The sequence below is a fragment of the Dysidea avara genome, chromosome 7, assembly GCF_963678975.1.
Source record: "Dysidea avara chromosome 7, odDysAvar1.4, whole genome shotgun sequence".
In the NCBI taxonomy this organism is placed as follows: domain Eukaryota; kingdom Metazoa; phylum Porifera; class Demospongiae; order Dictyoceratida; family Dysideidae; genus Dysidea; species Dysidea avara.
In genome coordinates, this window is record NC_089278.1 from 35900583 (window position 1) to 35927816 (window position 27234).

The following is a 27234-nucleotide window of genomic DNA, read 5'->3' on the forward strand; positions in this document are numbered from 1 at the left end:
TGTGGGGTTGATAAAATGGCAGACTTCATTAAGAGCAAGATTATAACAAGGCTCGCCAGGTGACGTTAAATATAGCGTAAATAATTACATACAAGGCTGCTCCGTGCTGTTTATCCTTAATAAACGGATGTACAGTGGTTGTTTCCTTTTAGCGTGACATGCTGTAGTTTGTTTACGGCCATACATTGTTTCAATGATGTAATATTGCTACTGAAAAGTAGGACTGTGCCGTATAGTGTGCCCCCCAGTCCCCAATACATGCAAGCACAAGTGTTTGTGCTTTTTGAACTTTTCGTTGAATGCAAGATATTGGTAGGTGTAATGCACCTATCAATGTTAAGCCCCACTACCCCCATCCCGGGCTTACTAAGGGATTAGTGGGGGATTTTCACTGATTTGATCAGAAATTTTGCCCCAGTAGTGGGGCATTTGACCGTTCGAAATTTTAGGTGTTTGCTTTAGCTTGTGAGCTATAAGAATTGATCTGTTTCCTAAAGTTTATTCCAGCAATACTACATGGAGATTTGACCACTAGTTGTTCCCCAGTGGGTGGAGAATTTGATTTTTCAAAAGGTCAAATCCCCACCATTTCCTCCACTACACCCGGGAGGGGGGAGGTGGGGGATAACATTGATAGGTGCATAAAGGGCATTGTTAACAGGGGCACTAAGTAGATAACAGATAGAAAACAATAAGTACCCTACTGCACATTAGATGTGTACAATAAGCAAGTCTTAGCAACTGGAGGGCATACAATGTTGCCATGGACATGGCAACTACTACATTATTAGTAAACTAAGCTGTTGTCTTCACATCCTTGTAACTTAATGCACAATCATGCTGTAGCGTTGTGTGTGTGCCACAGTGTTGTGTTCGCAGTACATAAGTGTAGTGTGATATCAGTACACTCTGATCATGTCGTGTACCCTACAGGTTTACTAAAGATCTCAAGCCACAGGACATCAATCTTAGTTTTTTCAGTGGCAAAGGAGAGCTGAATAACTTGGAGCTTAATCCAAACTTCTTGAATGAAATACTGCAGTTGCCTCCGTGGATTGAGTTCCACAGTGCTACCTGTGACAACATTAGAGCTAAGGTTACCTAATATTTGTAAAGTGTAATGGCTGCTAGCACAGTTAATGTGCCATGTGCCATGTAGAAATAAGCTTTAAGTGTTTGGTAAAGCAGTACTTTTGGTGGGTGATAAAATGGTAAGTTTTACTTAGACCAATCTAATCACTGAAAGTTGGAAAGGATTTATTGGTAATTATCAACAGTTTTTTTTCCCCAAAATAATGATAATTTTCTCTTTGCCAAAAAATTCTTGTTTATATTGTCACCGTGCATCCTTGTGTTCCAGATTCATCTGACTAGACTACAAAGTGAACCAATTCAAATTGTAAGTTGTCTATATTAGCTATCAATAGAACTTTTGAATAGTTAACATGCGTACACTATAAACACATAACTATACTACACATGTACGCACACGGAACAACATATGTGCATGCATGCACACGCACTCATCACACAGTTTCTTTCTTGTCCATAAAGTACATCAATGAGCTAACGATCAAGGTGGCGATGTGTGAAGACAAGGGACCTCGATCAAAGCAAGAGCTTTCATCTGGGTGAGTAGTCTACTTGAGGCAGAATACATGGTACAATCTGACCTTGTGCCAATTTTACACCAGATTGCAGTTAGCACTTCCATCCTTTACATAGATGTTTGCATGTCCCACGTTGTAGCAGCTAGTTATAACAGGATGCCAAGATCTCAATGATGAACTAACTGTACTAACTGTACTATATCCCCAACTATGCTCAGAATAATAATTATGGTATATAGTTGTTTGCAAAGGCCACAACATTGTAAGTACACAAATTGTTTCATTAGGATAATGCCTAATACTAGACTTTATGTCCTGCCTAACTTTTAAGAAATGGTTTTGAAGGCTCCCACACATTGGTGAAGGAAAACTGGTCAAGATTTGTATCATGTTCAGTATGCAAGATATGCTCTTTCTGTGTGGGTCTCTTATTGTCTTTTGTACAGTGTATTCCTGGTGTTCTGTACATGATTTGAAAATTTTGCTTGAGGTGGTGGAAATATCATTTATGTATGAACATAACATTTCCCCAAAATGATACAAGATCATAAAATTTCAGGTGCTACTGCTTCCTCTCCAGGATTACTATGCTAACGTCCCTTAATGGATGAATGAGAAATATACCAGAAGCCAATGTGGAACATGCTTGTGATTTTCCTTCAGGAAACTGGTCATGTGCTCAGCCAGCTATTGGCATGTGCCTGCCACTGCCTGGTTTAAGTGTGAAGAAATATTTACAATACTTTTTTTGTCTTAGTATCCATGCCCACATTGCTTTGTAAATTATCCTCTTTGACAGCAACCAATTCAAAGAATGATTGTGTGAATAAATTAGGTAGCTATTGGTGAATAAATTTGCTATCGGTTAGTACAAGCAAGATTTCATAATTTCCAAATAGCTCAGGTCATGCAGAGATTACATGCTATTTGGGATTATATGAAGAAGGTGAAGTTGTTCGGCATACCAATAGTGTTTGACCTTACTAGCTACTAATACATGGGCATGAATGCCATGTGCTGTGCACGTGCATGTGCATGGAGAACTCTTATAAATACCCACCATTTGGCACTTCAACCTTTGAATTAGCGAACCCATTTGGTTGGGCTAGGATGGATGGGACCATTAATCCCTAATAGCATGCAATCATTGCATGGTCTGAGCCATTTGAAAACTATATTTCAGAAGGCTCAGTCTCACATATCAATGGTGTTGTTTGTAGCTTGAAGTCAGGCTCAATAAATATTCCCAAAAGATTGTTTAGGTCTCACCCGGAGAATTGACAACAGTACTGCTCTATCAAACGTAGTGTCACAAAATGGTTGGTAGTAGAAGCTTTTGAACACCGACTCTTAGCTCCAGACTGCATCCTGCATGATATCATTCATGGTAACATCTGGGCCTGCAGCTGCAGATGTTGCTGCTTCTCTGACTGATTGGTCTGAAAATATAATAGACCAGCTAACCTAACGGTCTCCTGCAGGCAGCAGGCAATAGTACATGAAGTAACTGACTTGTGCAGCTTTATGATGGCCACTAACAGCTTTAGATCTCAAATCAGCTGTGGCAGATTCATACCACCAGAGTGTTTCCAGTGGACACAGATTGTATCATGTGGGCAGGAAGGAAAAAAGAATTTCATTAGGGCCCTATCCTGAGATGGTCGTTTTACTAAAGCTGCCAGCAAAAACTCTACCCTTTCAGGTTTGTAGCGATATCTATTTAATTGCAGAGGAGAGATTGTTCCCTTCTGTAGCAGGGAGTTGTTCCCTTCTGTAGCAGGGAAACCACATCCTCCTGCCTAAGAGCTGCATGCTCCTGTACCCTTCTTGGGGTCCCTAAGGTTGAAAAGGTCTCCTTACAAAAGGTATTCGGTACCCTTGTATGGAATCCAACACCCAAGTGTCTTTTGTCAACACCTTCCAGGTGTCTACTTTATGGTTGAGCCCCTGAAACCTATTTCCTTTGCCTGCACAATTTTTTTTTTTTTTTTTGAGATTGTAGGGTGTTGAAGGAGGGCAGCAACGTTGAATGGTAGGTATGATACTCTTTTATAACTTTCTTAATGGCAGCCAATTGTTGCTATAGTTCGTCTGGAAGCTTAATATCTAGTCTGTTGTGATCGTCAGCCACTACTGTCTTGTGAAGTACATTGCATAGGATGAGTTGTTGGGTGTTTTATACATGCTATTTTTTGAGTGGGACCCCTCTCTCTGTCTTTCCAGCTTGTCAACAAAGACATTTACTGTATTTGTGGCCTGGTGTGAGATCTCATGTGATTTATACGAAGCCCAAGTTTTTAAAAAAACAGCTAACCTATTCAATCGGGCTTACTGGGGTTTAACGTGCCATTGCCATGTACTCGTTGTATTTCATCGATTGGGAGGAATTTCAACACCCAAGGAGGTCCAGTATACAAAAACCATTGGGCTCATGTGCATGCTTCCAACCTCCTCTGCATACAGGTAGTGCATCGAGGTCCATTTGAGTTGACTGTCATTTTCCAGCCTTGCTTGGCCACACTAGGGCTGACTCAATGATGATCCTGATGAAGTGCGTTTCCAGAAAACTGACGTTGTAGATGGGGAGCTGCTACCTGTTCAAGTGGCTAATAGCATCCTTGGGGAATCTGACTCAAGAAAGTGCAGTACTTAAGGAATTCCACTTCACAGTCCTCTGCCCAGGCCACAAGGTCCTTATTGTACTCTTCAAGCATTTTTATTACTTTGTCCAGCATTGGCATCTTTGTAGCATATAAGTGGTGCGGAGATTGACACAATCTTCATTGCCCGTTGATCTCTTCAAAGGGTTTTAGGATGTCCATCTCCTCACTACAGAACAGCAGGATCCGTATTCAAGGGGGCGGTTCCATTGGACAAGAAGCAGATCTGCTAGAGGTATCACCATCATCATCTTCCAATTTGTCACGTGATGCTCTGATGTCAACTAGGTTCTCCTTCTGTGATGCCCCAAAGTCCAATATCAATGAAAGCTCTTGAACGTCTGCTCAAGGCTGGCGGCAACAGATACTACTATCAGATTGTTAGCCATCACATACAAAGCAACACTGAACACACAGCCAACAGTGGTTAGCTAAGGAAAAGGTCAAAGTGCCAGGCATAAGAGTAGACATGTGGCATGTATGCTCACGTAACTAATTAGTAAGCTGGTAATAATAGGAAACTGGGTCAAACCACAATTGATGTGTGAGACTGAACTTTCTGAAATATAATATGATCCTTGATACAAGTTAGGCTCCTACAACACTAACTTCCATTTTGTGCATGTGTAATTATGTATATATGTGTCTGACCTATTTTTGCTCTCTCTCTTGACTGTAGTGGTCCCACCAAGTATGGATTTACTGAGAAAGTGATAGATGGGATGAGAGTAGAAATTAAGTTGATCACAGTAAAGTTTATTAACCCAATATTTAACCTACATCTCAGCACCCACGACATAGTAATAGAGAGCAAGACACCAAAATGGGAAAGTGCTAAAACACTTGCAGAAACACGTCTCAAAAATGAGGATGAAGACTATGTAATTCTCTACAAGGAGATTAAGTTGTCCAGCATGAGGCTTTCTGGTGAGGGCCCTCAGCTACCAATTCAAGCCATGCAAATTAAAGTGGTGATGGGTGAAACAAGTGTACGCATAGCGTACAAGCGTCGCATGTCCACCAGTGCGGTAATGTGGACGCGGTTTGTATTGGTACTGGGTGACATGGTTTGTATACTGACTCAGTCACAATTGAGAGCTGCATCTCTGCTTGTGCAGTCGATGATCAGAACAGGGCTGGATTCATACCACAAGGAGAAAAAACGCAAACAGGAGGAGCGAAGAAATCCTGAAAGAGAGAAAATAGGCTGGTCAAAATCCAAACCACAAGACGGTGATAAGAAAGCAAAGAAAGTTAGTCCTCCTCAAGGCAAGAAACAAACAGTAACTGTTGTGAATGCAAACACACCAAAAGAGACTGTTTTAGCATTGCGGGAAAAATATAAAACTGAACAGCTTGAAGAAAAGCTAAAGGAGTACCAAGATGGACGTCGTGTTCTTCCTGTGTTTGAAGTGGTCCAAAGCTCATTTCACATACGCAGCGGAAGAGTCGACATACAATTTTGTGATGATGTAACAAAATCTGAAGAATTTGATAATGTCAATAGCTCACTGCTAGTCATGTTAGAGAAGTTTTCATTTGACTTGTATCTTGACCAGAAAGCTTTTTCTGGCCGCAGTCACTGGGCAAATGCCAACCGGATACTCAAAGACCAGCAACAATGGGCAAGAGAGCTTAGAGACAATTTGATGGAACAGCAGCAGCAAAGAACTCCATCCTCACAACCAAAGCCTACGATTCATCTAGATAAACTGCACGAAATAGGAATTAAGTGCAGTTGGCAGCAGTTTAGGATTGAGTCAGTGAACACGACAACTGCTCGTAACGTGGCCCTCCCACTGGTGAGATCAGACAAGGCAACGTTCAGTATCCCAGATGACAAGGAGTTTCCTGCAGTACAAGTCAACGTCACACTCTACCACTACCCAGATGTGTTTGGGAAGGCTTACCTTAGTAAGTGGCTTATGTCATACACAAACTGTATTTCATTCATCAAGATGTAGGACATAATATCACAGTGGGTTCCCTAAGTGTCTAATATCCCCCTAGAAATAAGGGAATGATAAGGGACTGTATGTAGTTCATACGAATATTGATTTGCAGGTTACAATCAGTGGAACCCACAATTTCTTTAAACCCAAACTCCAAATGGTTGTTCTATTAGGTTATTTGGTCCTCCATTAAAGTATAATAAAGTTTTCTAGGTAGAAACTAGAAAGTTTTGGAGGAACAGTTTTGTAGCATATTTTTTTTCACCACTACTCATTGCATAAGTTGTTCAGAGCAGACATTTCAATAAAATGTATGAAGCTTATTAGCATTGAAATATTTTAGAGTAAGCCTACCGTATACATACAGGTACGTAATTTCACGGATCGAGGATTTTTGCAGTTTTATTTTCAAGGATCTTGTTTTTCACTGAGGTTACCTATTAGAAAGCATAGAGCTAAAGCCTTGATAATCTCTAGTTTTCAAGGATGAAAATTTCATGGACAGCCAAGCAACCATGAAAACCACAAAAATTTCGTCCGTCAAAAATTCGTCCGTATTATTTCAATGATTTACCCTTGAAACATCTATTGTTCTACAGGGATTTTGACAACTTATATCCACTATTCTGTAGTACACCACCTTAATTATTATTGTGATTTCTGTAGCTCCTCGACCAAACGTGCATGTGCACTGTTGCCCACTTCATGTGAACGTTGAACAAAAGACGCTGATATGGATGGCTGAGTTTATCCGTGCCGTGCTTGGGACCATCGATACTACTCTTGCCACATCTGTCAAGGATGATGTTATGTCTTTCTTGGTAAGATTTCAGTAGGACATTTGTGTGGTAAATGTATTAGTGGATGTTTGTACTCTTGGTGGTCACCTTTATAGAAAGGCCACCTCTCTAAACTGGCCAGCTTTCAAAGTGCTCAAATGGGAAATTTCATGGTAATCCACCTGTAGGATGCTCCAAACAAATTGATTCCAAAAAAACTACTTTTTTTTCTTTTATTGCTCAACATTTTGCAGGAATGCTAGCACACATACAGCACAGTTCTGAGTTTGAACTATTTTGTAAGTATTCTTATGGTGATGTTCTATTAGAGTATATGACTGCTCTGATGGCTTGCACAACAACCTGAGTAGACAAGGGTGTGTTAGTTTGGTATATGTGTTTATGCTTTGTTTGTTTTCTCAACTACAAATTGTCCTAGTATATACAAGTAATTTGTTCTTTGCTTCTTATTGTCTTCTTGTTATTCCTAACTTCTGTATAAAAAAAAATAGACGACATCTTAACACTGATCTGTCTCAATCTGTGTAGAGTTTACTTGTGTGCTCATTTTTATTGGCAGGATGCTCAGAAACTGAAAGGTCCTAAAGAAACAGAGACCCCCATGATTCCTGGAGCTGATGTAAAACTTCAAATACTCTTCAGCAAGGTAAGCTCAGTTCAGGTTATTTGTATTTATTTACATGGTTGTTTACAGTCCATGGATTAAACCTTGCTACAATAATGCGCTAAATGTGACTGTATGTACTATTGTTAAATTATTTAATTTTCAATGTGCCCCTTACCAAATGAATTTATTTCTCTGTGTATTTAGTGTTCAAACAATGCATGACTGAACTATCTGCTACAAATAGTTTACTGTATGTGGCTATGTTTACTGTACTTGTGTTCAGTGCACTGACAACCTGTTTTGATTTTTTTGTATATTGTAGGATCCTGGTATCAGATTAGTTATATTGACTGATACAGTACATTGTCTGTTTCTTCATCTAGGTCACTATTCCACTCAACCCCACTACAGTCATGGGCGATCACAAAATTAACCTTGATGATGGAAGACCAAAAGCTCTGCAAGTTGAAACTTCAGAGATCACTGTAGTCTCATCTCCAATTGGTTGCCTCGTCAATGATGCTGCCTTCAATAATGTTCTCAAGTCAATCAAATCTAGTTGGTTGTTTTCAAATGCCAATGCCGACTCCTTTCCTCATCAAGCTAATACCGATGGCAACATTTTGCCAAGCTTTATGGAGGAGCTGCTGTCCTCTGGATTCAAGGGTATGGTTGTCTACCCTGGGGAAACCCCTACTTGTGAGGAGGCTTGTCTTATGGCATGGCACTTTGTGTGTAATTGCATTAGTGTCAGTTTTGTTCATGAAATGTCTGAGTCAGGAATAACCCATGATACAACTCCATTTGTACCTGATTTTCCCGTTGATCTGTGGTTGTTTGAAAATGTCACCAATAATCAGGCCCAGTCCTTGATTCCACCGGATCAAACCTACAAGCCAAAAGTACATGTTGTTGTTAATATCTCAGCTGCTGTAACTATCACAGTCAACCGTCTTGAACTACTGTTTCTGATGAGACTGGGTGATTCCTTGAATGACTTTCAGGTCACCATGGAGAGGATATTCACTTTCGATGAAAGTGACGCTGATCAGAAAAATAGTGTTTACAGTTTTGAGTCATCCTCTCAACGACGGCCATCAGTATCTCAGATACGAGCACGTAAAAATGGCCGTTTTACTGACGTCGACTTTAAACTGAGTAGTTGTATTGTGGTCAAGTCAGTTCAATTTAATGCTACTCTACCTGCTGTGGTGAAACAAAAGAATAAGAAAATTGAAGGTGAAGAAACTATGACACCAGCCTCAAAGAAGTATCCGACTGTATTAAAGGCTCCCATCATAAATGAACTAAGTGATTTCACTGATGTCACCAGCTCCATCACACTAGAGGCTGATCACACTTTACATTATATCTTGAAGCGGTCCCTGGATGGTAGCCCCAGGATCCTTACCCCTAAAAGTCATTCTTCATCAGGGGGTTCCCCTGTCTCAAGTAGCCCAACAATATCTCACTCGGCCAGTTTATCAAGCATGAACATCGATGAGATGACAAGCCAGTATGGTGGGTACCAAGATGACTATGTTGTAATAGACACACTGTCTGTTACACAACAGTCAAGCATCACTCAGAGTAGTGGTAGTTTTATTGGTCAGGTGAGATTTGAGTTGACAGCAGAATCTGCTGGAGAAACATCACTAAAATGTCTTGATGGAGAAGAGACAACTACTAAACATCTTCCTCCATCCACTGGAGAGTCAACACCACCAGATACCTCTCAAGATGAAACAGGGCACAAGATACCGGCTAAACATCTTCCGTCATCCACTGGGGACTTGGAGGAGTCAACACAACCACCAGATACCTCTCAAGATGAAACAAAGCACAAACAGGATCAGTCAGTTGATGGTGAATTATCAAAAGATGTATCTGTAGAACAACAGTCATCACAGACACGAGATGAAGGCGACACAGCTATTAAAGACACAAGCAGTGAATCTCAATACTCAATAGATGGCTCCGCAGCTAGTGATACTGCCAAAGATAATCCACATATCATTCATTCTGATAAAGAAAACATGTTAAGTGCAACTAGCTTAAATAAAACATCCGACACTGAAATAGCAGTACCTAGTAAGTGGCAACTGCAAGTATCTGTCAGTGATATTTGTGCAATACCGGTCATTAACACAACTGGATTAACTGCCAAACTCTGTGCCAGTAAGGTCTCCTTGAAAGAGATACCACTTTCAGTGGCTGGCGATACTCAAGAAAAAACAAAACCCAACGAAGCTGAAGATGACAGCAGGTACGACTACCAGCCTTCAGTCAAGGCTAGAATAGAACTGGGCCCTAGGATTTATAACTATTACCCTACACTTGAAGAAGTAAATATTCCCTGTGTAGTACAGTTACATATAAGTGGAGTGGATGCTGATTTACTGCTTCCTGTGATGGACAGCTTAGCATCAATGTTTGATGATGAAATAAAGACTTCAATTTCTGTACCACTTTACATCATCCTTGAAGGTAACCAGTTTCTAGTTATGCAAACTCCTGAAGGACATACTGAAGACTTTTCCTCACTCAATGTCTCAGTTGGCAGTGTAAGTATCCAGAGAGGTCCTGAAGTTCCTAAACTTGCTCTCTGGAATATGAAGCAACCTACACCAGCCAGTGCATACAGTTACCAACAGGTCACACCCATCCCTGTCACTGATTCAAGTACTGCAACAGAATTAGAGGAGCTAAAAGGTTTGCTTTCCTCAATAAATTCATTCACAGCAAGTCTTCAGCCTCAGCTACAGAGACTTGGCAACTTGCCACAAGCTCAAAGAATTGATCAGACACTTGGTGAGCTTCAGAGAACAGTTGAGGTAATTGGCGGACATTCTGAACCGCCACCTCGTTACAGCGAGTCTGTTGATCACGAAGATGCATCCGTAGCAATATCAGCACTGCAGAAAGAAATAGAGAGTCTTAAACAAGAACGGCAACTGCTGGAAGAAGAAGTAAAACACGGCCAAGAGCAGCTACAGGAAAAAGATGTAGAGATTTCCCAAATGGTCAGTGAATTGGTGAAATCCAAAGACAGCGAAGTGGCAATGAAAGAAGTCCTGTTTCGGCTTAACAATCAAATTCAAGATGTCGTAATGGAAAATGACCAGTACAAGGCAGCCATGTCTCGTGCTGGCATTCAAATCAGAAGACATTAAAACATTAGAAATGATATAACAATTATTTAGAAATTTCTGTAAGTTTACACTTATTATTTAATTTTTTTATAATTCTAATTCAACCATGTATTTGTGTACAATACCTAAATAAGAATTTTAAAACGGTAACAGTAATAACTAGCCATAATAACACAATAATATTCCACTATACACACAATTGACAAATATACATAACATAGTACATACATGTACAATGCTTAGCTGTTTACAATACATAGAAAGCTGATGCATATAATGTGATATAATCCCCTACGTATCAGCAGCAATAGTCAACTTGGCCTTCTTTGAAGGTGGCTCCTCATTAGTGCCTGTAAGGTTGTTGACAAACAATGAAATAAGACGTACCAAGAAACTAATACACATGTGAGCTAATAATTTCAAGCTAAAAGATGGAACAAAATTTATAATTCTGCAATTGTACTTCATAATACTCTAATAGAGCAGTCACTTACAATAGTTCAGGAAACTGTAATACACGCTTTGATAAAACAGTCAGCTTTTTTTCAAGCACTGCTCGAAAGCATGATAGGATATTTAGCTTGACCTACTGAGATAGATTCTTACCAGTTTGAACCACTGTACACAGCACTTCACTGCTATTGCAACAAAATTATGGGGTTTCATTCTCCCTAACCCTATTTCTCAAATACAAATGTGTAAGACGGAACTCAAGTAAGCACATTACTTTTCTTTTCATTCATAATCCATTTTAACATCTAAAGTTTACAAATGTTCAGTATAGCAAGAAAACTTTCTGACATCAAATGAAATGTAGACGGACTAAGATGCAGAGCAAAATTTACTGAAATTCTTTAAGGTTACGGGATACTGAACAAAAATTTTATTACGTAATTAAGGTGGGCTTGGTGTTGTTGTGTTGTGTATCAGCTGGTAACAGGCTTAAATTGTTGGGAGAATCATAGCGTGCTGACTGGACAGGTACAAGGTACAAGAAAACACAAGTAACAGTACAAGATAACATAGAAACAACACACTTAACAACTGGTGCACCTGTAATCGCATGCGTAGTTTTGCTGACTAATGGCAATATTTTCCTGAACCAAAAATCGGGACTGTCAAACTAGTTGTTAACATTTTGTATAAACAGACTACTAGTTTGGCTTCTTGTATAGGTCCTGACGGAGCCATTTGTTAGAAATAATGTTTATAGTGCTTGTGATATCAATTTAAAAATTAATTTTGTGACCACAGTGTCTTGCTTTAGGCCATATTGTAGTCATATTTCAGCAACTATACACATTATTCACAAATCCTCTTGTCAGTCCCTCACAAGTGATGTTCTTCAAACCTTAGAATTGTTAGTAAGTTCTCATGGTTCTTTATTGGTCTGATTTTTGGTTCATAGTTTTCACTAATTGACATGGGGACAACTCATGTTTCCATAACAACATTTGAATTCCATGTCGATTAATGAGAAGTTAAGAATGCATAAATATTTGATAACAATGTTTTAAGAAAAATCAAACCCCTAATCATGAAAAATGATTGATAGTGTACATGTGGGGTTCACAGTATCCCGTAACCTTAAGTATACTAAACAAGTTTCACAGTAGCCAACAAACTTTGCAAACAAACATTTACATACAACACAACTCTGCCAGTTGGAGGACCTCAATTACCCAAACACTAAATTGACCTGAACTTTGTTACTGTGTAGTTAATTTTGTACTGTAAGTTAAGTAATGTAAGTCTTGCTAGGGCTCCTGCATTGACACTCTTTGGCTATCGGTGTATGGTAACCCTAACCCTAACCCTCTAGGCCCCTGTTTGTATACTATATATTGTCTTAATAATCAATAAGACGTTTATCATTATCAGTGCATGTTCTATTAGAATAACTGAAAGCTTGAATTTTAACATTCTATCACACAGGTGGTCAGATAATGGAGGCCCCAACATAGCCCAACACGGATACACACAATACAGAAACCATGATGGATACCTTCAGAGGTTGCCGGTTCTTGAGTGCTGTTGTTCAACTCTGGAGTGCCTTCACTGGTTGTCATAGGACCACCCTGCTGCATTGGTTGTTGTTGCTGCTGTGCTGGTGGCATGGCTGACATTTTGTTGGGTTGTCCACCATGTGGCAGCGGTGATGTCACACCAGCAGAGTAATCTGGTGGCATTGATGAAGGGGGACCATATGGCATCTTTTGCTGTTGCTGCTGTTGTTGATAAGCAGTTCTCATTTGTTTATGCATTGCTGCCATTTGTTCTCTCTTCATAAGGTATTTTTTCATATCTTCTTGACTAGGGGCATGTCTTTGCTGCTGTTGTTGATATTGATCTCCACCAGGATAACCACTGCCACCCATAGGGACATTGCCTCCCATCTGAGGACCCATTCTTCCCTGCATCATCTCATAGTGATGGTACTGCTCCATCTCGTACGGTGACATTCCATGGGGTGACATGCCCATACCATTGTAAGGGTCTGGTGGTGCCATGTGTCGCATCGCCATCATCTGCTCATGGTACGCTCGGTATCTTTCATACTCTTCCATTGACTCCGGTCTCCCTCCCATGGGGGGTGGTGGGTACACACCCCTACCATAACCAGAGTGATGCGGTGACATACCACCTCCTCCCCAGCCTCCATACATGTGTTGAGCAGGTTGTGGAGGATACATTGAAGGTGGATAGTGACCTCTATTGTGACCATTCTGAGCTACTGCCCCACCACTGCTTGGCCGGGAAGAAGGTCTTGCTGGATCAGGAGTAGATCCACCTTGTGTGGTTGAATCTGCTGCTGGAAATGTCAATGAGGATGGACTAGTTACATTACTGGATGCTGCAACTTTCTTGACATCTTCAGATGTGGAAGTCGAATCTTTTTCATCTGCTGCTGATTTAGATTCGTTAGGTTCAGGTGGTTTCTCTTCTTCCTTAGCTTGTTCGGTAGGTGGCTGATCATCCTTTTTGTCAGTTTTAGCTGTTTCTACCTGTGCATCATCACCTACAGAATTCGTCTTGCCTTCCTCTTTGCTACTGCTCACAGTGTTATCTTCCCCAGTTGCATCACCTTTCTTGGGCATCTGTGCATCTTGATTCTCTGTAGATGGGTTAGTAGCACTACCAGTCAATCCCATAGCATACTTTCTCAATGAGTCAGTATAGTCAGGTATTTCTTCACCAGGAGCTGTTGCCTCCAGCTTTTGATGAGGAGAGTTGACAGGCTGTCCTGACCCCTTTTCGGTTGGTTTTTCCATTGATTTGTGGTAAGGTGATCTACCAGCATAACCAGGATGATGATGGCCATATGGGTAGGAGTTTACTCCAGGATGCATTCCAGGGTGGCCATATCCATGTTGTCGGTACATATCATCCATGTATCTACGATTCATCATGTACTGCTGCATCTGGTGGTATTCTTGTTGCTGTTTGTAAGCATCAGGCGATGCCTCCATGCCTTTGGAGCTTGGTGGGTAGCCAGAATTGTTGTATGGCATGCCACCGCCACTGGCAGGGTTTCCTCCCGGATATGGTGACCCCAATGGTGTTGTGGGCATGCTCATCTGCTGTGATCTCCACATTGCCTCCTGTTGTTGCTGCCAGTGCATGTACTCCTGTTGTTGTTGTTCAGGCATCATCATTCTCTGTTGTTGGTGCTGATAGGGTTTTCCTCCTCTTTGTGGAGGTGGAGAAAAAGCCATCTCAGGTCCCCCCATATACCCAGGTGAATAACCTGGAGGTGGTATCTGTTGTTGTTGTTGGTGCTGCTGTTGTTGTTGTTGCTGCTGTTGTTGTTGCTGCTGCTGTTGTTGTTGTTGCTGCTGTTGTTGTTTCATTCTCATTTGTTGTTCTTTGTGATATTTATAAGCAGCCTCCATACCTCGCTTGTATGCTTCCTTGTCTGTCTGTGGTGGCTGCTTAGAAGAATCAACTGCTGTCCCTTCATTCTGCGGCTGGCTAATTGATACTGGTGGTGCACTCTCACTTGTTGCTGTTTCTGTCATTGTTGTCTCCTTTGATGCTTCAGGCTTCTCATCATTTCCAGCTGAGTCAGGAGGTTGTGGGTCAGTTTCTGTTTCCATGCTGCCACCTTCTGGTATATCAGTAGCCTTTGCAGTGGTAGTAGCAATTGAAGGCTGGCTGCTATCTGATGGAGGCTGTGCAGGAAGACTAGATGATGGTGATCTCACTTCACTACCGAGTGGAGACTTTACACCTGTGCCCTCTGATGAAACAGAAGATCTCCTAACATTTTTAGCTAAAGGTGATTTTATACCACTTCCATCATTTGGCATTTCCTCTCCTTGAGGAGGCATCATGCTCCTATGACTCTTGTACCACTGTGCCTTGGCTGCCTCATTGTAATCAGGTGGTGGCATTCTAAAATTTTCCTGTGGATTATTAGGATAATTATGGTGGAAAGGTGGGCGGTGGCCACGGTAGGCAGGATGAGGTTGCTGGTAAGGATGCATCATGTGATCCACTGGGTACGGATGTCCCATCATATTGCCATACATCTCGGGATGATGAGGATGAGGGTGGCGTGGTGGCATACCATGGGGGGGTGGTCCCGAAGGTGGCATACCTTCCATGCCATGCATACCTGGTGGTGGATATCTGGGGTAACCACCACCATGCTGATGTTGTTGCTGTTGGTGATGTTGCTGTTGGTGATGTTGCTGTTGGTGGTGTTGCTGCCTTCGCATCATCTCTTGCATGTATCTTTGTCGCTGATACATCTGCATCTTAGCATAGTACTCTTGCTGGACATGAGGTGGAGCATTTGGAGGGATCCCTGTTGGCATTCGAGGTGGAAAAGTGTTAACACCACCTGTCAAACGACGAAGATTCTCTAGTGTTCCAGAGTTAATGGTAAGTCCATTAGGACCAACAGGACCCCTTGGGCCAAGGGGCCACATACCAGCTGAAGCCTCCATTCCGATTGGCTCATCTTTCTCTCTGCCTTTTTCTTTCTTTTGCTTTGGTTTTTTTGCAACACCAAATTCAGAGGCATCAGAATCAGATCCACTGTCCTCATCTGACTCTGACTCGTCCTCAAACTCTTTGACGGCTTTTTCATGATCAGGAGATGGAGTCCGTTCCTTCTCTTCTTTTTCTTTAAGGTAAACTTCATTAAAGTATCTCTTGCAGAGTTTTTTGAAGTACTTCTTAACAGTGTCAGCTACTTCTGCATACTCTGTAGAGATTAGAAGAGAATAAGTGAATAATTACACATACAGTAATTATATATTACTTCAGAACAAACACACACACAAAGCAAAGCCTACAGCAGCAGTACGAAACACAGCTATTGCCACCCAGCAAACCAGCACTAGGATGCCTATGCACCATTCAGGCGCTTGAGCCTTGTGCTCCTGGGGCAGGGCTAGTAACCCACAGGAGGACTGTCCAGGTCTCACAGAGAGGGGTCGCGGAACCCAAAGTTCCACAACGACCTCAACACTTTATTTATAACTTATTACAATTACAAACAACTATTACAACTACATAAACTACAGCTAGCTACAGGGGGAAAACTATTACTAGGGGAAAAGGGGACTGTCATCATCATCCGAGCCCTGAAGGGCCCAGTACCTCAAGATCATCTTAGCATTGTTGGACCACAGTTGCACAGACAGTTGTTGTAGCAAGTTCTTTCTAGCAACTTTCCGAGGGACACCGCTGCGAGGAGTGGTACGGTCAGCTATATTCTGTAAAGTTTTTAGAGCAAAAGGTGTCCAAACTCCAAATGTTTCCACAACTAAAGGAATGAAATCTGACCCCACCTTCTCCACAGCTGCCAAATACTTCTTATCCTTGGCAACCTCTCCAGCAGCAGCAGCAGCCACCCCAGCATATGAAGCACAGGAGGAGATAAAAGCAGGCTGAGTGGTGCAGCGTATGGAGACATCGAAGTAAGCTGGACGACCATGCTGGAAGTCAGGATGAAAAACATCGCCAGGGCGCAACCCATCATCATAAGAAGCTCTCTGAACCCCAGGGTGATCCTGTGAAAAGGCATTATAAATGATGTTTACCAGAGCATCATGTCGACGTATTCTCATTGGGCCTTGAGAGCAACCTAACAGATGGTCACCATAGTTATCGATGGTAGAAAGACAGGTACACAAAGGAAAGAGCGGAAATAAAGAAACACCCAACCATATATGTAATCCAATAACAAATTCAGGCCCAAGGATAGCCAAACCCAGACTGACTTGAGGAATAGCAACACCGCTACACACAACACACACACACAACACACACAACACACTACACACTGCACTACACACCACTATCAGCTCCATTGTACTCATAGCAGTTATCAAATATGAGATTGAAGTCATCTATAAACTCCTTCAGATTGGAGTACTTGCTATCAGACAGCTTTTGCTCTATTGTGACGATATCCATTGGCTCCTACAACAGTAAACAATTATCTACGCAAAATTTCCCACCAACAGACATTACAATGGTGATAGCTACAATGTCCTGGTGTACACAAATAGAAAATAACCTGTCTATATTTAAGGGTCAAAACTTTGATCAAGTAAGCAAGTGATTTAGTAAAGGTATCAATAGTACCAATATCAATTCCAGACACAACCAACCTTAATGACATCTGAGTAGCCTGGAGCAATCTCATCTGTGACAGGATCAACAAACACCCAACCATCCTCATGTTTCCTGACATCACTACACACTGAAGGTATGAAACACACATGAATAACACACTGTACTCCACATAACAGTAGCAAAAATGTAGTAAGTGAATACAACCAACCCTAAACATTCATTACCTGCACTAATCTAAAATGAGTTGTACCAGTCAGCACACACAAATAAAATATATATAGCATACCTTTATACATAGATGTGTATAACTCTTCATCTCTATCAGGTTCACTGTACAATGATACAATAAACAATATCAGATGTAATGGTATTTCATTCAAACAATACAAAACAGTTACATCATAGAAACCATACATGGGACCTAAAACTAAGTGTGTTCCTGTGTGGATAATTTTAGTGTGCTCAACATTAACAATTTCAACAAGTCTGATACTGTACAAGGCAACTCACGTAGCTTCAGCTATAATTGTTGTAGATGTTTCCCCAGCTCCAAGTGCTGCTTTACGAGGACCGGACAGTTCACCAGAGAGGGCCATCTCCCATTTCTCCTCCTCTTGTTTACGTACCTTCTCCAATTCCTTGGCTTCCTCTGTTGTGGGCATGTACATGTGTCAGTGAAATGATTGCAAATGTGTTTGTGTATGTGTGTAGTGTGTGTGTACATGTACATATGCCCATGATGATATGTACCTTCAGCCTTTTTCCTAACTTCTTCCTCGGCTTTTCTTCTGTCTTCAGCTGCCTGTTCCTCTTGTATTCTCAACTCTTCTAGCTCAATCTTTCGTTGTTGTTCTCGCTGCTTCTCTCTCTCTAGAGCTGCTATGTGCTCCTACAAGAAAATAATTACAGCTAGGACTGTAATATGAAGATAGGACAAAAAAAAACTCTATGTAATTGTGACATGGACTATTGATTACATTTCCACCAACAAGTGAGATTATAATGGCTAGTGAAAAGGCATTTTACTTAAAGGACTGCTCAAATATCCACTAAGTAAGTCTGCAATGTACTTTGTGTAAGGAGGACTAAAAAGATAGATACACTTTTAATAAATAACACTCTCAAAATGTTTCTAAAAAGCAGGTAATAAGGCATTGAACCCACCTATAAACTGTGCATAGTATCTTGCAGCAGATTTATGGGGACATTTACACATACCAGCATAGCAGAACAGTGTAATGTGCCTTAATTACCAATCATTTCTAGCTAGTGCTAGAGTTCTTGAATTAGCAACACATACAACCTAACACTAAATTTGGTTCTTAAGTTGTAGGTGACAGCAGTGTGTCTATTATATTAATACTAACTAACTAACAATTTTCCTAAGAAACTATCGCAAAATAGGTCAAAACCAACATGACAGCACAATATCTATTCCGTTAATGCTATGTAGACTTCATCAGAAATACAACTATATAACACAGGGAAAATTGGTTAGGAGAAAAAGGATAGTAAAGTACAAAGAGAAATATTGACTTATGAAAGTGACATACAGACTACCAATTTACCTCAGTTTTTAGAGCTATTCTACTTGACTGCCTTCTTGGTGCATCCATTAATAATTTCTTCTTATACTTCCTCTCCTACAGCATAAATAATAGCAAGTAGAAAACATGTTAAATTAAGCTCAACACACATACACAAGCACACAAACAACATAAAACAAAGCCTTTGACTGCAGTTACACCTACCCATACATTACTGCTACAAGTCAATATTCCTACGACAGGAGTAGTATCCCACTGGAGGCTGTACCATGTCTAATGAGTGAAACTGTAGACATAACTTGATCCTCACCTGCTATGTGAGACATGGACAGTCAGCATTTACTTTCCCAGGTATCGACAACACAGCTTCCCCCAGTTAACACTAGGCCCCTATTTAAATAGCAGAGTATACTCGAGCAACATGAAAAAAACTTCTTGTTCTCAAAAGGAAACAATGCCAACTACGCATGAAATCTGGAACCTAGCAATTGTCAGGCCAATGTTTGCCACTTACTGCATACACTAGACACACACGCACGCGCAAAAACAGCAAAGCAGCTACAGCTACCATGCTAGATGGTTACGTCTACCCAGCGAAACAGCACAAGCTGGGACACTTGTGTGCTACTCGGGTTTGTAGGTTTAAAATACTCCTGGGGCAGGACTGATAACGAGCAGGGGGCTGTGCTGGTCTCACAGGCAAAGGTGTGGGCACCTCAAGTCCCACCTGTACCTTCACTTGCTGGGTAAGATATGGACAATTGGTAATTGCTTCCCTGGTAACACCAGGTACCCATTGATGTTACAGCTGGGTGGGCTGCTTCCCCAGTTGACATCAGGTCACCAGGTCCCCATTTAATCAGCTGGGTAGACTGTCAACTCGGCATCAAACATAGAACCTTTCAATTACCAGGCCAGTGCTCTAGCCACTTGCCTCACTACACACACACGCACACACACACACGCTAGTCTTATACTACACTACACTACATACACAATTGTTCACCTTAGCAGCAATACCCTGCAGAACATCAGGCAGCAACTCATCATTGAGTGCTTTATATAGTGCTCTCTCATAGCTCTGCTTGCTACCATGAAATGATTCAGTCAACTCCTCCCATTCTTCAGCAGTGCAGCACAACAACTCCCACTCCTCTTTGGGAACCTCACCCCTACAAAACAGTATATGAGAGAAAAGTGTTGTTACTTAAGTTTGTGTCAAATTTAAGGCCCTATACACCAATTACCAAAGTATCCAAAAAAATTGGAATTTTCAACTAGAGTAGGGACCATAGCACATCGATAAAAGTACTGAAACAAGCTGTATAAGAAGTGTTATATCCCTACTGTGCATTTCCATTATGGTATCTTGAGCACAGTAGAGATATAACACTTCTTATTGTTTTACTGTGATTTAATATCGTGCACCACTCCAGCTTGTTCCAGTGCTTTTTATCGATGTGCTGTGGTCCCTACTCTAGTTGAAAATTCCAAATTTTTTTGTGTACTTGTTTGTTACCTTAAAAAAAAAAAACATTATGACTGGTGAACCCACACATACTGCATCAAAAGAAAAATGGCACCGTGCACCCCAGCTATCAATTATCGTCTGAAAAGAGAAGTATCCATTATGTTTCGTTGTCAGCTATGTTCAACCTGTTATACAGCATTACGAATCAAGTAGCACCACTGCAATCAAAGTAGCCACTATGAAAATACAGACGATTTCCGTTACAAAGGGAAGCCATCATGTGCTACCGTCAAATTGACACCTTTCGCTGTAAGTAACTGACTGACTGATGCCTTCAGACAAGTGTAACTCAGTAATGGCAAGGCTACGGGCTTGATTTTTTCACTGTTCGACATCGCTTCAGCCAGACACAGCTTTTCCCCTTGATCTGAAGGCTTGTTTGGGAAGTTTTACCTAACGAATAGGTCCAATACTTCATCATCATCTGGGTATAGTGAGGCTAGTTTTTGTGTAATGTCGTTTCATGGGCTACATCCACACCTTCGTGGTCTCTACTATACATACAGTACTATCACACTGTATGTAGTACTATCATACTGTATGTAGTACTATCACACTGTATGTAGTACTATCATACTGTATGTAGTACTATCATACTGTATGTAGTACTATCATACTGTATGTAGTACTACCACACTGTATGTAGTACTATCATACTGTATGATACCACCTCAATGTAGTGACCATGTCAAGTAGGTCGTGTACTTCACGACCTCATTAATAACACTACCTCACTATAGTGGCCTTGGTCCCAAAGGTACCCAACTCTGTACAATGATACAAAGTCATTGGCCTCATGTCTTGTCTATATACATGGAAATGAATGTACGTAGCACATACATTTAGATAGATAGTCGTATCTTCAGTTTGAGAAGATTGTGATTTGCATTACAACTAGTGGGTGACTTTAAAAAGTTTACATTTGGTTTTGTAAAGACCATTGTAATGTAATAGTTTTACGATGACCTTTGTAATGGTAAAAACCAAACATATCGTAATTACTATCATGTTTACATGTTTAAAACAAAACAAGTCTAGTTGCCAGTTGCATGCACAACCACACACAGAGGGGCAAGAACAAATTAAATGTGTAATTACCAGCTGGCAACAAGCTTGATAACAGCAAGGGCAGTGAAATTTTTGTAACTTAGTAGCTGTCATGTAGCAGTCAATTAACAAAACAATACCTGTAGAACATACAACACAACACAAGCAATTGGAATTACTATTGTAATTACTAAGGCAATCGTAAAAACCAATGGTAATTACTAATAGTATTACCAATAGTATTACACTAGTTCTTTTTGAACCAAATGTAAACTTTTTAAAGTCCCCTACTGTACATGTGTATAGGAATATAAACAGATAGATACAGGATACATTCTTCTCTTGGCAATACAGAAAAGATGAATCATAGATGTAATATAAGGGACCATTGGTATTTGAGATAATGAAATATGGTGTACTAAAATGAATTACTTGCACACATTAGCATTGTGCTATGAAATTTCAGACACTCACTCTTCTACGGCTTCTGCTTCTGCAGCTGCTTTCTTTGATTTTGCTGGCTTCTTTCGACTACTGGATGACTTGGAGGTCACTGGAACTTTAGCCTTTGACCTCTGTTTGTAGTTCTCCACTGGCTCTCGATATAACCTTGTGCCATAAAAGTACCAGTATATGTGTCCTTGCCCATCTTTACCAATTGGTTCTAGTCTGAGATCTAAGGCTTCCAGGCCCTATAATGATTTTTTATCATGTAAAAATTCTGTGCATGTACAGTGTGTGTGTTTGTGCGCGCGTGTTTGTGTGTGTACATATAGAGTGTGCGTGTGTGTGTATAGTGTGTGCATGCGTGTGTCACACACACACACACACACACACACACACACACACACACACACACACACACACACGCCACAACACACTCACGTACGTACACTGTGTGTGTGTGTGTGTGTGTGTGTGTGTGTGTGTGTGTGTGTGTGTGTGTGTGTGCGTGTGTAGTGTATGTATGCATACGTGTTTGTGTGTGTACATATAAAGTGTGCGTGTGTGTGTATAGTGTGTACATGTGCGCGTCACACACACACACGCACGCACGCACACACACCACAACACACACTCACACACGTACATATACAAGCAATACAGTACTATACAACAGTACAGACTTTCAACAGGTCGGCAATATCATCCAGCTCCAGTCTCCAGTGACATAACCGATGTAACAATTCCACTTTCTCTCTTGTAGTTAAGTTTCTGCAACAAATAATATCACAATGAACAGGCATGAACCTTACTAACAATAACAATATATAATTAAATCATCTCAGACAGTCTTTAAAATGCTATCAATGGGAATAGGTAGCAAAGAATGTACAGCTGTTAGCATTTCATTTCGAGGTCACACATGATCATATGAGATCTTGCATCACTTACTGTATGAGAAACACACAAACAATAGGCAAGTCAATAAACAGGAGCCCATAAGTGTCAAAGGCACATTGTGGCACATATGGACTCTTGCAAAAAAAGGTCATCATTAAGTTAGAAATGATAAGAAAAACCCACACACACAAGCACCATATACCGTATGATAATAGGTGATCCGATAAACGTTACATAATTTATTCCTTTTAGTGGTCATTCATTTTATTCAAATAAACACAGTACATGCATATAATTACATGGGTTTGTATGTGTATATAAAACACAGGTTATAGATAGTTGTATCTTCAATGTGCAGTTTCAATAACAGTTGTATTCTATCAACAACCATATTGGCCTTTCAATATATCACCCTAATTCACTTACAATTAACCAACTACAAAGCAACCACTTAACAAAATTCTCTGAATAGAAGCCCCAGAAAAAACCCTCCCATACAAAGGACAATAAAATTTTAGCTCCAGGAGGTCTAGACTTTTTACCTCTGAAAAAGAAAAATTTGTAAAAGTTTCATGGTCCACCACACATATAGTTTACAGTTAATCATACTAGGAACCAACAAGAAGCCTGTATGGCATGGAGTCAGAAACTCAACTCTAAGGGCAAAAAAAAAAAAAAATCCCAAACAGCTTACAAGTTACAACAGATAGATATAGAAGACTCACTTGTATTTTTTGTCACCAGCCAGAGGGTTGAAGGTCTCTTTAAGATAATCCATCCGCCATTCAAGGTGAAGTTTGAGCATAAAGGACCAGTTCTCTTCCCTGTATCAATAATGTACACAAAAAATAAAGGGGAACAGGTACAACAAACATGCCAAGACACTCAAGTAAGTATTATAATATTTTACGTACCATATATGTAACATATTGAAGCAGAAACGGTTAGTACATATTACTTAGCTATAAAACTGTTCTTTTAAGGTTACAGAATATTTTAAAATGTGTGGGTGGAACAAATTACAAAACCCACACAGGGATAAATAATGTCAACAACTGTGTTGTGTTAGCAATATAACTAATTGTGCTTGTTTGTTTCTACTGCAGAACAATGATGGGTGTGTGGTCCACTATAATAGAGGAATGTGTCTCGAAAACCAGACTAACAGATTACTGAGTCCTTATAATTTCAACACAAGTAGCTGAACAACCAAAATATCTAGGTCCTGTGGAAGCGATTTTTTTTAAGTTACTGGTTGTATAGATGTTTTATTGAACTTTTAGTACTATTTTCGAGTGAAACAAGCTCTTTGAAAGCTTGTATCTCCGTCACTAGGAAGAAACACGCCCAAAACGCTTCCACAGGACCTAATAAATTTAATATATAGTATCACTATGCCCCAGAAATGCCAATAGAGCCTACAGCTTTTGCTGTATTCCAGAGGAGGTTGGATGCGATTTAAGCGCCCCTAAAACAAATTAAGCGAAACTCGTTTTATAGAAGAGGTTTATACATCGATCTCAGTTTAATTCGATAAAGTATCATTGTTCTGATTATAGAATACGTACGTGACAATTCTGGAGAAGTTCTACACACCAAACCGCAACTTATTAATTTCACCCCAATCACCAAGCGCTTTTATAAAACAAAGTACATCACCTTGAAGCTTACGTGAAGCACCATCCGAATATCTAATCAACCCCAGTCAACCCCATAGTTTTTCAAATTTGTACTATGACTATTGAGGGTCACGTGAAATACCAAAGAAAAGAATGCAATTAAAGGCAATATAGAGCGCGTCCAACCTCCTCTGGCTGTATTCTGTGGTGGAAAAACATGGTAGTGACAGCTGGAGCTGAGCCATGTATGAGCTGGCTTACTTGTGTTGCCACAACAAATTGTAGTGTTCCACCTGCCTCAAACTACATAAAAAACATTAAATATGAAGGGCTTCACCACCTTCATTGTAAATTTTTCATGATGCTAGACTGGTTTTATGGAAAAGTATTGATAGGCATTCAAAGTTTTGAATGATTGCCCGTGACTATACCATAACCTTAAACAACTTAGCCCATTACACCAATACTTAGCTACAAAACTTTTCCCCTAAACTACCTCCATACTTGCTAATCTACGAAACTTTTTACACACACACACACACACACACACACACACACACACACACACACACACACACACACACACACACACACACGCACACGGTAGCTTACGTCACAGGCTTGCCCAGTATACCAGTCAGAAAGATGGCATAGATCTCAACCAGAAGGGAGGAAGGGTCTGGATCAAAGTCAACAAGTAGAGCATCCTCCAACTCCTGTAGAATGAACACATACAGTACATTAGCTACAACCTTGATTCACACCATATATGGAAAACCTTGGATTTACACAAGTAGTGTTAATGCTTTCTATGATGTGTAGCTCATACCCTTAACTATTAAACCACTCTACCATATGCAAAGAAATTTAAATGTAAGAAAATTTTGACAAATTCACGCTTCATCAGATTTGACGAATTGTAGATAAAACTTGTACTTTTAAAGGTGCTTAAGAGCATTTGACGAATTTAAATTAGACGAAGTAACCTGATTTGTCAAATTTTTCTTACGCCAAAATTTCCTTGTGTAACTCTTGCACCACATGACAAATTCTGCTCTATAGATATATTCCTAACTGAGGTATTCCCAGTGTAGCCTCTCCTATATATGAAGACACTATTGAAACACTACACAACAGAATTATAGTTGCACATACCCCAAAAATAAGTTCCAGTGTTTCATAAATCCCATGTCCCACAACAGCCACATTTTGTATCATAAAACATTTCCTAACGGGGTCTACTTTAAGGGAATTATATATGAAATATACCAAGCATATAAAGAGGACGTCGGGAAATTTCCATCACACAGACATGAAGCATCTTATTAAAATGTTGAGATTCCAACTGAAGTTATTAAATTCCATTTTATATTAAGTTGTAAGCTATCCTGAAACCTGTGAATGTTATAGGTTTCACCACAAGACTTGTGGTGTGTCAGGTAGCAATTTACTGAATCACTAACAACAGGTGTCAAATTAAATTAGTTTGCTAAAACCTGTCAATCGAATGTACAAAAGAAGCTACCTTTGAAAACACCTACCTGGCCTCGTTCATTCTGAGAGGCAAGCCTGTTGTGAAGATTAATTCCTATTATACTAAGGGGAAAACCAGAAGCCTCACAATAACTATAATGGAGTGAGTACATAAGACTACATGGCTAGGGCAAACATGAGGTAATGTGAGGCTCTTGATTGAAACACCCACATCTACAAGTATATCGCAGTGTGTAACTTCCACTGTACAATGGAAACTTCCTAAAAGGACACCCTGAAATGATACTACTACTAAAGGGCACCCTACTTTGATAATCAGGACAATAGTCCATAGTCCCATTTGTAATTATGTCAGAACACCTCACTAATACCTTGGTAACCAAGACACTTTCTAGAATGGAAATATTATAACAGACATCTTCTTAACTCTTTACCACCATGACCCTTACAGTAGACGCAATGTATAATATAACTATATCTCAAAACAATTAACAGAACCACAAACCAAATATTCATAACTACCAGCAGAGGTGATATAATGAAGCCAATAGATATTGAAATATAATTTAACATAAAAATGTGACAATTACCCTTAGTAACAAGTGATTGTTAAGGGTAAAAACATTCAATAGCTCGTATTCCAAATGATGTCACAAAATAAAATGGCCACGGCTATATGGGGTATTCTAACAATTACAAGTGAGAGTTTCAATGGGGTTTAAAAGATTTAAATCTCCATTCAATCCTGAAGAAGATATTAACCTAAAACTAACAGGTACAGTTATAAGGGTATAAAATCTATTCTCTAATGCTAGATTAGACTTTTCAGCTGGTTTTCAAAGTTTAGAAGAAATACTATTGTTTCTTTGTTGTAATAACCAAACCTGGTAGTTTTGCCTCGATATCTTGTTTGCTGGCCTCTATATCAATGTTTGAAATCTCGATCGCCATTGGTGATGATGCTCGAAAATATAAGAGTCCCCAAATAGAAAATTCGTGTGACGTCATTTGGAATACGGTCTGATTCTAATGCAGCGATTATTATATGATGCTTGACTGCACTTGTGTTTGTAATACAGCCTGTACACACATATGCACACGCACACATGTACTACACACAAACACACACATGCAGAGTACCCAATAGACCAAAACACAAGACTGTTTATCGATCTAAATAACAAGTGAGCTGGAAATACCTCCAGTTCCCACATTGCAACACGCTTAGAATCCTTATGATTGCAAAGACAAAACATTACTGGCTGTTTAAAAAGTAATCA

At 40.1% G+C, this 27234-nt stretch overlaps 2 protein-coding genes across 4 annotated transcripts in view; one reads left to right on the forward strand and one right to left on the reverse strand.

The window, feature by feature from the left end:
* LOC136262360 (uncharacterized) lies at positions 1–10969 on the forward strand. The gene is made up of 8 exons (XM_066056604.1): positions 1–59; positions 934–1096; positions 1361–1399; positions 1555–1631; positions 4950–6184; positions 6889–7043; positions 7582–7668; positions 8013–10969. The coding sequence occupies exons 1-8, from the start codon at positions 16–18 to the stop codon at positions 10800–10802; spliced, it is 4590 nt and encodes a 1529-aa protein (XP_065912676.1). The 5' UTR covers positions 1–15; the 3' UTR covers positions 10803–10969.
* Positions 10846–27234, reverse strand: part of LOC136262359 (chromatin remodeling regulator CECR2-like) — an 18559-nt gene continuing 2170 nt past the window's right edge. For all 3 annotated transcript variants that reach the window (XM_066056602.1, XM_066056601.1, XM_066056603.1), the window contains exons 4-16: positions 25073–25176; positions 23567–23665; positions 22625–22712; positions 21972–22189; positions 19926–20091; positions 18941–19015; positions 18123–18261; positions 17883–18021; positions 17659–17702; positions 17408–17499; positions 17090–17216; positions 12787–15993; positions 10846–11131 (exon numbers count right to left, since the gene is read on the reverse strand). In XM_066056602.1, the coding sequence (XP_065912674.1) occupies positions 11073–11131; positions 12787–15993; positions 17090–17216; positions 17408–17499; positions 17659–17702; positions 17883–18021; positions 18123–18261; positions 18941–19015; positions 19926–20091; positions 21972–22189; positions 22625–22712; positions 23567–23665; positions 25073–25176 (4557 nt within the window). In that variant the 3' untranslated portion in view covers positions 10846–11072. The remainder of the gene's footprint in view (positions 11132–12786; positions 15994–17089; positions 17217–17407; positions 17500–17658; positions 17703–17882; positions 18022–18122; positions 18262–18940; positions 19016–19925; positions 20092–21971; positions 22190–22624; positions 22713–23566; positions 23666–25072; positions 25177–27234) is intronic.

What these genes read in the sequence shown, in the direction of transcription:
- LOC136262360 (XM_066056604.1), top strand. Translation starts at nt 16, where the DNA reads ATGGCAGACTTCATTAAGAGCAAGATTATAACAAGGCTCGCCAG. An exon ending in ATGATGTTATGTCTTTCTTG is followed by an intron (nt 7,044 to 7,581) that starts GTAAGATTTCAG and finishes TTTTATTGGCAG; the next exon opens with GATGCTCAGAAACTGAAAGG. An exon ending in TTCAAATACTCTTCAGCAAG is followed by an intron (nt 7,669 to 8,012) that starts GTAAGCTCAGTT and finishes TTCTTCATCTAG; the next exon opens with GTCACTATTCCACTCAACCC.